This window comes from Phoenix dactylifera, chromosome 7, assembly GCF_051530095.1.
Source record: "Phoenix dactylifera cultivar Ajwa chromosome 7, Ajwa_hap1_PhDact_Kaust_v1.1, whole genome shotgun sequence".
In the NCBI taxonomy this organism is placed as follows: Eukaryota; Viridiplantae; Streptophyta; class Magnoliopsida; order Arecales; family Arecaceae; genus Phoenix; species Phoenix dactylifera.
Window position 1 is genome coordinate 28,731,052 of NC_143196.1, and position 13,225 is coordinate 28,744,276.

General features: G+C 38.0%; 1 protein-coding gene across 3 annotated transcripts; it reads right to left on the reverse strand.

Moving 5' to 3' along the window:
- Positions 1–742: 742 nt before the first annotated feature.
- Positions 743–8,557, reverse strand: SAR3 (SUPPRESSOR OF AUXIN RESISTANCE 3). Of its 3 annotated transcripts, XM_008802794.6 has the most exons (6): positions 8,245–8,557; positions 4,930–7,520; positions 4,597–4,720; positions 2,913–3,058; positions 1,611–1,708; positions 743–1,252 (listed from the first exon to the last, which is right to left on the reverse strand). In XM_008802794.6, exons 1-6 carry the CDS (start codon positions 8,276–8,278, stop codon positions 1,057–1,059), a joined length of 3,189 nt encoding a protein of 1,062 aa, XP_008801016.4. In that variant the 5' UTR covers positions 8,279–8,557; the 3' UTR covers positions 743–1,056. The 3 variants fall into 3 exon arrangements, with proteins under 3 accessions (XP_008801016.4, XP_008801017.4, XP_088557624.2); XM_008802795.6 differs by lacking the exon at positions 1,611–1,708 and having other exon boundaries at positions 8,245–8,395; XM_088701498.2 differs by lacking the exons at positions 743–1,252; positions 1,611–1,708; positions 2,913–3,058 and adding an exon at positions 4,272–4,295 and having other exon boundaries at positions 8,245–8,395.
- Between the last annotated feature and the right edge of the window lie 4,668 nt (positions 8,558–13,225).

Sequence of the window (13,225 nt, forward strand, 5' to 3'; positions counted from 1 at the left end):
ATGCATTAATTGTCATATTATAATATTAATGTAATATAAAAATAATTTTGCAGTTGTAATTTAAAAGAATGAAGTGGGTATAAAGAATGGGCATAAGTCCATTCGAAGGTGGACATTGAATAGTTTACATCTTTAAAAAAAATTATCTATAAGGCGATTTAAGTAGATATAGTCTATTCCAAGTCTATGCCCATTTTGCAAAGGATGCTTGACCGACATGAGGCTATTCTAAGTCTCATTCTCCAACCAAAAACCACTTTTATGAAATATAAGTTAAAAATAATAAAAAATTAATATTGGAACTCGGGCAGAGTTGTAATGAGAAACTTTCTATTGCAATAATACACATATATTGTAGACCTTATATTCTAATGAAAAACCACTTTTATGAGTGTTACCCAAGATGACAACCCAAAAGGAAGAGTAGTAAATTAGATTTTTCAAAACTTTTTACAAACTTAAATAATGATTAAATAAAACTAATTTAAACTTAAGAATGCATGGCGAAATGAGTGATTAATAAATACACAAGACAAGAAGAATCACAAACAACTCAAACACAAAGGTTTTAGAGCAGTTCAGAGTCAAACTCAGCTCTTATGTCCACTCCTCTAAGGCGAAGGCCTAAAAATCAGACAATATGCCCTGTGGGAAAGATGACGCTGAGATAGGCGGGCAGTGCAACTGAAGACTTTTACCAAAGAGCACTTAACTGTGAACAATTATCCGAGCAAGCCCAAGATAGCTATAAATTACTTTAACATTAAATCAGAAATGGTCTAAACAAAGGTAAACACAGGTTTTTGCCACATTACGTCTTGGAGGTTAACCAACCTAAAGTGATGCATCTGCATACTTTGAACTTTGATAGATCATTCACTTTCAATAAGCCTGTGGAGAACCATGATCTAAACATTCACATGGATCAGGGTAAGATATCACTGAACTTAAAAAGAGATAAAAAAAATACAGCAATGGGGCACATCCCCAGAACTACATTTCTGATACTACAAAAACAACAATATGAAATGCTTTAGAAAACATTTGGAAAATTTTTCATGTCTCAGACTCCGAGAGTAAGTAGGTAAAAACTGAAAGAGCATTCTGCAGATGACTACACCGTAGGTCTTCTGGAATAGGAGCACCGAGCATTGTCTTGAAGCAGCTCATATGAACCGATGGAGTGGAGCTCTCACCAGGAGTGGACACAAGCAGATTGCATAGCTCTTCAGACATCTTTGAATAGGTGGCCCTGTGGCACCAAAGATTTAGTTTGTATAAGTTCAAGTTCAATATGCACGAGCTATTAGGAACCATTTGTTTGAAATAATGACATATATCACTATATTTGATAAATGACAAATCAAGAAACATAAAAACTCAGTAATCTGCACATAATTCCATCCAAACTATCACCAGAACAGATATCAAAATTCCAGCTTTCAAAAATCAGCATGAGAATATGCCAACCCAAGCGTACGTGGCTATGTGTGACAAGTTATAAGCATAAACATCAAGTACGAGCAAGACTTGTGTGAGCTTTAGGTACTCATTATGGTAATTCAACTTCAAATTCTAAAGATAGATCAGGCCAGGGAATGTTTATATACCTCGCGTCGACGGGTATTCTACTCCCCCAAACTAAGAGCGAGCCATTTAAGCGACTGAAGAAATTTTGGCACGCTTCCTTTTTCTTCTCAAGGGGATCCTAATGGAAAATACAAATGAAGCAATAAGGTACGCTCACAAAGAATTGAAAGATAAATCGCATCATGTGGAAGAATGAATATGACTTCCTAGTCCTTCTGAATCCAGAGATATCCAATGCAGCAGAGTGGACAGGTTACTACCAGCAAACAAGCATGCAGACAAAATCAGATACCAAAAAACGAAGAAACTGAAAATAGATTTTCTCAATTATGCCCTTAAGTAAAGGAAAAAAAGCTAATTACAGCAAAAGAGTGTTGTTGGATACTGAATGTATATTGATCAGAGCCTATTTAAGCACAAGGTATATCAAAATTAGACAGTATCTTGACTTCAGATTCCAGTAAGGCATTTACTTAACATTGATCACACATGGAATCAATAAAGTATCTTTGAATAGACCAAAGAACTTTGTAATCCTTTGGATGTAGCCATTGGCACCTTACATTACATGTCACACCAATATTTCTTTGCGTCACTTTCTTACGCCACAAGATATAGCCCTGATTGCAATGAACATAATGAAGAATTCCTAAAGCAGAAATGAAGACTGAACAGACAAGGTTTAATGCTTATGATTATAGTTATTACCTGAGGGATAAAACTTATCAAAGCCTAATTCAGCTAGAGAACATTGCAATGATACTAAGACATGCTTCCATGCAGTAAAGAATGAAACTGGGTGCTTCCAGAAAGAAAGCATGTCCTCATGCATGTTGTAATTGAATTTGCTTTCTGGTGACTTGTTTTTGTTTAAAGTGAGATAATCTAAGGCAGTTGACATTGTCTAGCAAAAATGTCTTGGTCAATCAGCAAGCTTTATCCCAACTACTATATTAGGAAATGCCTTAACCAATCTTGTCTGGTCATTTATTTTTTTTCAGCAAAGCTATTCCCTTTTTCTTAGCAAAGCTATTCTCTTTGTAATGAAGGGTTGCTAAATCAGTAGAATGTACTCGAATGGCTTCACTCCCATTATTAACAGGTAGAACAAGTTAACAAAGTATAAATAAGTGTTTGGTCTCATATCCAGCAAAGTGATGGGATATGTTTTATCAGATAAGAATCGCAGCATGCTACTTTCACTATTTTGGTATTTCCTTTTAGCTTTGATTTGCCAATTTCCATGATAATGTGAGATTACAGATGAAACAATGATCAGATCTGTAGCATTTACACATTTTGTATGCTATTGAATATCTTACCAATTCACTCATGATGTTCTCTTCTTGCAAAGAACTTATTATAACGTAGAAATCAATATAAATTCCAGCACCCACGTCCCAGTCAGCAATTTCTGACTTGTGGTCTTCCATCGAGCTTGTGATCCTCCAAATCTCTGAATGTTTAGCTGAAATGAAATTACATAAGCAATGTATGAAACTATCATTCACAATATCATGGAGCTAACGCGGAATAGTGATGGATACACTAGTATACCTGTCACGCATGCCATAAGAAGAGTAAGACTACATTTTTAAGACAAGCATGGAGAATAGAAATGGATCATAGGTCCACCAAATTAGAAATCTCATAACCTGAATCTATTAGGACCGTCGTATGTTAACAATTTTAACTTGGATAACTAAATAACATGCTAAATCTTTTCTACTCTCATAAAGTGTTTATCTTACCTTGTTAGAACAACTTCTGTGCAAGACCATAGAAACTTGACTCTGAATCAGGTCAGAAGGAATAATGAAGCAGGACATATGAAGCCAATGATGCTTCATTTTGCAGACTAAAGCCACATCAAGTATGGCCTCAAGGTGGAGGTCTAAGAGATTGGGTCCCCAAAAGAATCCTGGTTAGAAATATGAGCATCTTTGATCTTAGGCCAAGTCTTCTTTTTTTTATTTTTATCTCCTGAGTTGCTTTCTTTCAACTAACAAAAAGGCACACCACATGCTGAAAAAAATTAACTTCAGCACAATAATTGCTTTGCAAAGCTAGTATATGTTTCTTTAGCCATGTGTCACATGACATAAAGTTTTCTCTTCATCCATGCACAAGGGCATGATCCTATCTTATGTCCTCTTTCCTGACAGCGTGTATAAAAGATTATCAAGATTGTTTTCCCTTCTATTTGGTTACCTAGGATGGATTGATTGCTACTAATAGCAAATGCTAAAACAGTCAGGTCAAGCATCATTTTATAATAAAACCATCTCTGTCATCATGCAATACATAGAATTTCAGCTACTGAGGATCAATCTTACTAATAATAAAACCCTAAGTTTTACCACGAGTACTCAATCAAGAACTGGTTGGACTCCCTCCATATAACGACACTGTACAGTCCTAAAGCCCCTATTCACTGTACTTTCTGAGGAAAGAACAGTTTCCAGGTGAATCAGCACTAGCATTCAGCTATCCCTTATAAATTTTTTAATCAAATTGATTTGAGCAAGTATACAATGCCAAGAGATGAAGATTAAGTCTCACTCATGTCAACCAGGCATAAATTCTTCAATAGAGAAGATCAAGAGGATATGAGAATCAAGAAATTATGTTCATCTTAAGAATTTATACTCCTGTTAATACCATCTTGATCCAGCTTCCTCCACAATTAGTTCCTTCCTACAATCCTGTCATATATAAGATGAAATTTAAATTTCATGTAAACCACACTGCTCCCCTCTGCAGGTTCTTGGTTATAATTTGCTTGGTATATCTTTATGCTTCTATCATTCCAGAGCTATAATTCAGATTTTTCAATGGTTTTTCTTTTTAATTGATTTTCCTTTTGGGTTTAAATAGTCAAGTGATGCAAAAGTTCATTACTCAGAACAATATTAGGAAAGATAATAGTGTTAATGCAGTACTTGAGACATGACTAACAAATATGGGTACAGAAATAGCAAAAATATAGTTTAATCACACACTTACATGATAAAAATAAGTAATGAGCAACTGATGTCATGAAAATTGAATGAGCTTTCTGCCAGTCAGATGACTTAAGAAAATGTTCAAGGGCCTTTGGAAGATCTCCAATGTATTGAAAATATATTGCCTGCACCAACATGATCCATTCATGTATTATCATTGAGAGGAATGAATTTGTTTTCTGAAATAATAAATCATTAAAATCAAATAATAGCTTCTTTTCTATTAGGTTGCCAGTTAACAGACATTCAGAATAAACTGCATTTATATTAGAATCTGGAGTCATGATATGCCAAGTTTCATAAAGAAAGCAATAACACGAACAATATTACCTACCAAAGCCTCATGCATCCATTCTGATGGTATGCCAAGATCTTCAATGAATTGGCGCTGAATTTCCTGTGTGCTCCAAGTTTCACAATATTGTAACAAAATTTCCTTAATAAGATTGGCCTGGATATAGGGGAAATTATCATCATAAGGCATGTGGATAACAACATAGATGGCCCAATGGCACTGCCCAAGACATAGCAATTGGGAAACAAGGCTCATGTCAAGAATGTGAAGATCATTAGAACTGAATGCACCAATAGCTTCCAATATGGCACGTTGATGCCAAATCATGTGGTAGTCAAGCGGATCATGTGTAGAAGAAAGGGCACTGAACATGGTTTTCAGTGGACTGAAGGTTTTGTCTTCATTAGCATGAAGCAGCATGAGATAATATGCTATATCATAACGATCACCTACACTCCAGTCCACTGCTTCTTCAAGAGGTCCTTCATCAATATAAGCTGGGACAGGATGTGGAGCCCTTCCTTTGTCAAGAAGCTGCTGATAAGTGTGAATTATTATAGGTAACGAAGTATCTGGCGGTAGTTGATACCACATCACCAATCCCAGGTACCTTTTCCAATCAACTGATGAACCCTGAAGAGCACCTTGGATATTACCTGCAAGCAATTCGTACAACCTTAACCTGTCATTCTCAATATACTCAAAGTCCAACCCATTCATCCTCCAGAGATCCAGTTGTTGAGCCATGTCAGACCGATTCACTATTGACCCGCCAGCCTGACTCAACAGTATAGACAGCCGTACATCTCCTCTAGAAGCAGCAAGTTCCACTGCTGCATCCAGCTGCCGTCCGGTCAAAAGCAGAAGTATGTGTTCCAAATAACTTGAATCATTTAGACAGCTCACTTCTTCTTGTACCCGGTGGCAAACACTATCTTGCAGCCAATAACTGAACTCTGCTCGGCGAACAAAAGGTCTTGCCTCAATGTCTATGTCGACAGAACTATCCTTCATATCAACCAACATTTCCTCACCATCATCATCAATTAGAGGTTTAGAGTTCCCGCTTGTTTCCCTCTCTGAGAACAGAACTTTTATCAATTCCCAAATTGCGACTTGATGCATTAAAAGCACACGAGAAGATGTAGATAAACCAGTAACTTCTAGCTGTTTCTCAACTATTCCAATATAAGCCCGGCATATCTCTGAGAGTGTTATTCGATTGCATACAACCTTCAGAAGCTTTATTTTACAAGAACCAAGGTCCACGTCGGTGGCTTCATGGTCTAGAGACTTGTGTAGATCCAGCAGGGTAGAAAAACACAAATCGACAAGCTCTTCCTTGACTTTATTGTTTTCATCTCTCACAGCCCTGTCTATTGCAACTTTCTGTACACTAATTACAGAAGACAATCCACTTCTAGAACTGCCCACCGGTGTACCACTATGAACAAGGACGCCGTTTGGTCCCCATCCAACACGAAATGATCTTCCCATAAAAAGCGCAGCATCAACAATGTTTTTAGAATATCCTCCAGATAATGGAGTTGGATGCTTCTCCTCCAATTTAAAGCCTTCAATTTTTGTCAGCCTCAGTTGCATACCCTTGTTTTGCCCAGTCATAAGAATGTTTCTAGATGGGCTTAACTCAGAACTATTTATGTTGTATTCAAGTAAAGCTTGTGGTGCTTTTCGCACAGTATGAGGACTAACTTTACTATCTGTCTTCCGTGAAGAACCTTGTAAAGGAGTTCTGTTATTAAAACTTTTGGCACTGGAGCTTGGTGAACCTGTCTTCATATACTCCTTGCTATTATATCTATTCTCATGTGGAAAGGAACCATCAAATTCTTCATCTTCCTCTTCTACAGAAAACATCAACATCCTCATTTCTTGCATCTTCACAGGATCAAGCCCAAGATGAGCTGGAAGTGAATGGGATAAAACCAGTCCATCAGAATGCACTTGAGGTTCTTTTATCTCAGCAGCCGGTTGAGCATCAACATCATCTACGACCATATCATCTTCTTCATCTTCGTCCAATCCAAATCTACTGAAATGAGGGACTAGAAATTTCCACTCACTGTTAACCGAGTTAAATGAAAGAAAGTGGGCTCCCTGTCTGTCGGCACTTTTCTGCAATTTGGTAATAAGTCTCTCAGATTCCAAGCCCTTTGAACCCGAAGATCTCAACTGAAGGATCAGGGTCACCTCAGCAGCTTTGTTGAGACCATGGCCCACTTCAGGCTTGTCGATCTCATTTTCATACACCACCACGGAATGCCTATCAAACTTGATGATATGATCCAGATTCAATCCTCTAACATCAGTATAACCAAACAATTTAATATGTCCATAACCGACTCTTCCAACCACAACGTTTGGAACTCTGCTGCAGTAACCAGAATCAACAAGTTCACTGGCCGCCAGCTCGTCAATTGAGGGTCTTATAAAATATTCAGAAGAATGCAAAGTGGGTAAAGAAACTGCCACCTCCACACTGTCCGACATTCTTCTTTTCTTATACTGAACTGATTTTATGGAATCACAATTGCCCACGTCTAACACACTTTCACTATGAGTACCAAATGGATTATTGCCTGTGCTGTCATAAGGCTGGCTCAAAACCCCTAACATCAAAGAAAAAGGTAAGCACATAAATTCAACTATATTGAGTAAAAAGAAGTAAAAGCAAAATAAATTCTAGAGAACACCAGCATAATAAAAAAATATGGGCTGAATAATGGATGTTACAGTGGGAATTGGTGAAGTAATGGTCAAAGAAAAGCCGTCAACTGAGCGATTGTATTATGCACATTTTGCTCACTGAGCCTTAGATATATAATGCAATAATGTTATGCCCATTTCAATCAGCAGCATTTAGATCTTCTTAAACCAGCGGATTGGGTGCTAAGGTACCACTAATTGGGATCTATTTTTCAATAATGCAATATGACTTATGAGAACCACTACGTAAGTACATATCAATCAAACAATGTTCAAAAAAACAGAAAAAGTAAATTTTTTGAGCTCCCACTTGCAACACTTGTATGTGAAATTTACATAAGGTATGCGGAAGGACAGAAATGAAGAGTCCATGGCTTTAGAAAACTTCAAAACCGGTGGAAATATAATACACCAAGAACTTGAACTGTTTCTCACCGAAAAATAGACCCAAATCAACCCTATAGAATATCAGAAAGCTGAATGGCCACGGATAGAAAAAGAGTTTAAAAATTAAGGGAAAATCGACGTGACGAAGCTAATTAAACCAAATTTCATGACGGAAATCAAATCAATCTTAACGAAAAAAAGGAGAAAGTGAAGTTCGGATCAATGGAGATGGAAAATTACCCGTGGGCAGGAGTGAGGAGGCGGACGACATCATGATCTAAGGAGGCATCAGATGGAGAAGAGAAAGCGTTGAATTGGGGTTAGCGCTACGGTTTGGAAAATTTTGGAGCTAGGGTTTCGTTCAGTACTGCCGCAGAAGAGGAGGAGCGATAGTGAGAGAGAGCGGGGCTTTCAAAGGGGGCCGGGGGTCGGAGCAACCCCGGTTCGAACCGGGAACTAGCGTTCGGCAATGGGATCCGGCCCGGTTCATCCCAGCTAAGCCGACCTACAACCTTCACGGGAAATAAGGATTTACTTTCCTTCGCACGAATCCACATTTGAGATCTCTGCAGCTAACTTAAGTGGATTTAGGTTTGGAAAGGTTTGACATGCTTTCAAAAAAATTCTAGTGATTTTGGAAGACTTGGGCACAACCCAACGAAATCCATGGGTCACCTGACCTAGCCTGAAGATAACACTAAGGATGGCAACGGGCCAAGTATGATCGAGATTGATACTTATATCCACCCTTATACTAGCCTCGTGATAGGGTTAGACGGGCAGAGTCTCAAGATGGGACAAAGTGAGTAGAATTAGACATAATGGTTCGGAAAGATTGGGCGAATAAAACTATAAAAATTATTTTTTTGCATAAAAATCATTTTTTTTTGTTTCGAAGAGAAAATTTATGAAGAGTTATATATATTTAGGTCAAATTTGAAGTGGGTTTTACGATTATCCATACCCATCTCGGATCCTATGCATCAATTAAAACCCATCCTATTAGAATTAATCAGGTATCCGATGGAGCGAAATAAATTATTATCTCTAGATAATCAATATCTCCTATTAATTGTGGTTGCAAACACTCAATTCACAAATATATGGCAAAACGAAGTAGAAATTTGGTACTATTTTTTTTCCCTTTTTTTTTCTTAACATAATGTAATACATAAAACATATTTGGCTACCATATTTCTATTTTTTAAAATAATTTTTATTATTTTTGAAAAAGTGAAACTGATAATTTTTCACTTCCATTTTTTTTTAAAAATAGTTTTTCTCCCTCTCATCCTCTCCATCCAACCTTTCCATGATCTCCACCTAACCTCTGTATGTTTGCCTCAAGCATCGACCTCTCCCCTCTAGTCGATGGTTGGTCCCTATATCCAAGAGGAGGGGCGGTTATCATAAAAATTATATATAACCATCCAAGAGCCATCTTGTAGCCAAATATTAGAAGCATGCATTGAATGGGGTCAAGACTATGGCAGCTCGGGCGACTTATAACCAAGGCCGGCCCGAGGCCTAGGCCTCCGGGAGTAGAAGCTGGCTACGAGTCTTCCCCCTTGATGGAAGGGAGGTGGAGGGTTTCCTGGCCTGCAGAGGGGCAATTGGGGAAGTTGGGGACAGTAGTTTTGTTTTGGGTGGAGAGAGAGAGAGAGAGAGAAGGGATTTGGTTGGCTTGATACACGCCTGAAGCCACTCTTATCTTTCATCCCTTCTCTTTTTTGGTTTTGGTCTTGGTTTTCCTTTCCTCACAAGTCATTACTCCTGATCCAGCTGGGCCATCAGGAAGAAAGATAGGGGGATTGGAGATGGACTTCTTGGAGGGTGGAGATTCTTTTAATTTTCTCCTCTCGGTTTCTTCTCCCCTCTTGGGTGGTAGAGAGAGAAAAGGAGGGAGGGGGTTGAATGGCTGCTGTGCCGTGATGTTGCAGTTGCAGCTTCGGTGCTCACTTGAAGGGGGAGATGGTCTTTAGCAAAAGAAAAGGAGGGTAGAGAAAGAGAAGGAGGGAGGGGGGGTTGAATGGCTGTTGTGCCGTGATGTTGCAGTGGCTGCTTGGGTATTCACTTGAAGAGGAGATGGTGGGATGGGATTTTTATTAATTAGATGGAGTGAATTTTCCATAATGACCCTACTTTCTCTTATAGAGAGGTCCTTTCTGGATAAATTCTTTGATCGTGAAGCGCCATGGGATGACCTTTTCCTATTCTGCTCTTGCTTCACATGGTAAATAGTATTGCCAAGAACAGTTTCATGGGCCCTTTTTTTTAAAAAAATATTTTTTTTAATACTTTCATTCAAGAATTATATTAAACTGAATAGGCTTTTTGTCTATCTTTATTAGATTCATGCATTTTTGTTGAAATAGTGTACTTGACAGCAATCCATTCCCATAACATTTTTTTAAGTATTTTATATTTATTAAAAAAAATTATTATTTAAAAAAAAGAGGCCCTATTTACTAAATTCGCCTTAGGCCTCCAGATGTATTGGGCCACCCCTGCTTATAACTTAGTTAGCAGTGCTATGATTCTAGCAGAGGGTGGAGATATCCAGAGAAGAAAGAACCACAACCTATGCGGCCGAAGAGGGGGAGTTTCTCATGCTACCCAAGTCACATTCTCACATTAGGCATCCATGAAATTTCTTCAACTTCTTGTGTTTGTCCCAAGGCTCAACAAATCAGTTTAGAGTGCATTTGGTTCACGATTGGAATCAAAATCAGAATCGGAATCGATTGAAATAAGAATAAGATGGTCAGGATCAAAATGGAATTTGAATACAAGAAGAGAGTCAGGATTGGGTTTTGGAAGATTGGGACATATTCCAGTCCCAAATAGAAATGTAGCTTCCTCAAACCAAATGACTGGAATAGAAGTCACACATTCCTACTTCTATTCCAAAGCCCAGTCATATTCCTATTTTTGAAGCCTGAGACTCCCTAAGAACCATAGTGCAAACACTTCTGCATGAGATGAACGAAGAGCTCAGTCTAATTCCGCAGCTCTAGAACTTTGGGACGCATCCAACTTTCTTCAGTCATTATTTGAATTAATCTTCTCGTATGTGATATGTTGGTTGGGACGACCAACCATATTTCAACAAGCCTCAGATATAAGCTAAGCCACCAGGGCCAACTCTTTAAGAGCCATGCAGTTCAAATGGGGTGAGCTCTGAATGAGTCCAGGTTTATGTGACATCCAGAGATAAGAGACAAGACAGTATTATTAACCAAATCAAAGCCTGTCCTCTGTTATAGCGAGCAAGTGTTAGTTTCGACAGAGATGCAATTAAACATTGTAGAGCCAAATAAAGTCTCAACCACTTGTTGTGGAGGGCCATTCTATCATATTCCCACTTCATACTGAAGCTTTGCTTGTTTAGCTCACAGAGCGACACTGTTTCTATGGATTTGCCTTAGAAAGATGGTGCTCATCACATATCTGTGTGGCAAGGCCTCCATCCTAGTTTTTCATTGCAAAGGTGAAGGTGACCGAGGATTCCATGCAATTCTTTCGAAAGAAAAAGGAATTCCATGCTCTTGTTTTTTGAGGGGAGAATTATATGCAGTTTGAATTGCAAGACCACTCCTTTTGCGTCTGAATTGCATCGAGTTGGATGTTTGGTTCCAAATGCTTCACATCAAACTTTCAATTTTGGTCCACATTCATGAGAATTATGAATGTCTTGCCAATTTGTAATGCACTTTACAGGGCATTCAAAAGGCTGAGGAGAAAGGAATGCCATTCATAGTGGCTTGCATGGCTTTGGAGACAAAGACAGGCCATAACTAAAGGTAGTGGAGTATTTGTTTGGGGCAGAAAAGTCTCTATAAGCCACTACGTGTCCTTGTTGGTTGGACACTCTTTCCAGGGACCATCAAATTGTTTAAGTAGTCCAATTGAATGACTAATGGATTATTAATTATACCCCAAAAGGGCTGATTATAATGTATGAGATGATATGGGGATCTTACCAGAAAAGGCTTAACATAGTCCTCCAGCCACAATGTCTCAATCATTGTTGTGCATTCTCTCTGTCTGTCTATCTGTCTGTCTGTCTATCTGTCTCTCTCTCGTGCACACACACATCTGATGCACTTCTGGGCCTTTTAAGAAGTGCCTTTCAGTTGAGCTGAGTTCCAATTTTCTCTAACAAAACAAAATTATCATCTTATCTTCTCTAGACTTATGGAGATGATGCATCATCAAACACCAAACTCATGGGACCCTAGTCATCAAAGAGCTCTATATAATATTTGGCATCCATTATTCTTAATTACTGGATAAAGTCATCCTTTTGGATGATTAGAACTTGAAAGATGGTTGCATTTCACACGGAACAACAACGCCTTGCGTGAGCTCCTATGATGATGAAAACATGAATAAATATTGATAATTAGTGGAAGGAAAGGACTCATCCACTTGTTAACTATGCATGGCTTTTTCTATAGTAAAATTAATGACAAAAGGCTGACAAATTATCGGTTTTCACTTCTCTCTCGATGCTGCTTTGTTTAATAGAAAACATGAGATACTACTAGGAAATTGTTTCTTTGTAGAATAACAGCATGAGTACAACCAAGCATTTCATAGAGATATCATGGAAACTTTATCCATGCCAAAACACTCCCCAAGGTTCAATAAACACAGAAACTCCTAGTGGAAGCGAGGTTGTGACTAATCCCTGTATTTATCAGAATTTTGCACAATTTGACATGGTTTTTCCTTATGTCTTCTCAAACTATTTAGTATATCAGCAGTCTTTCTTTCCTGATCCTAATAATTACTAATGAATTGTTTTCTTTAGCTGGACATATATGGGAAAGATATATCAGTATTTTTCATAATAAAATCTACTGATTCTTCTTTAGCAAACAATGTTGTGATTTCATTTAATGAATATTTTTTAAAGAAAATATTTCTATAATCTTGTTACAATCTGTTAATTTTTTTGATAAAAATAGATTCAACCCAAAATCTCCAACTCAGATTTGATTCCTGGGTGATCTATATCCATCATCATTCCAACTTCAAGTCCAAACCAGCACCAACCATTTTCTGTATCTAATTCCTCAACATAAAAGCAAAAGTCATCACTATTAAGAATCTTTGTCACTCTGCGAGCATTTCATACCTGTCTGGCAACTTAAAGTGGCTTTACACTTTGCTTGGGGTAATGGGTTGCCTACCCTCCTCACTAAGTAAATTAGGT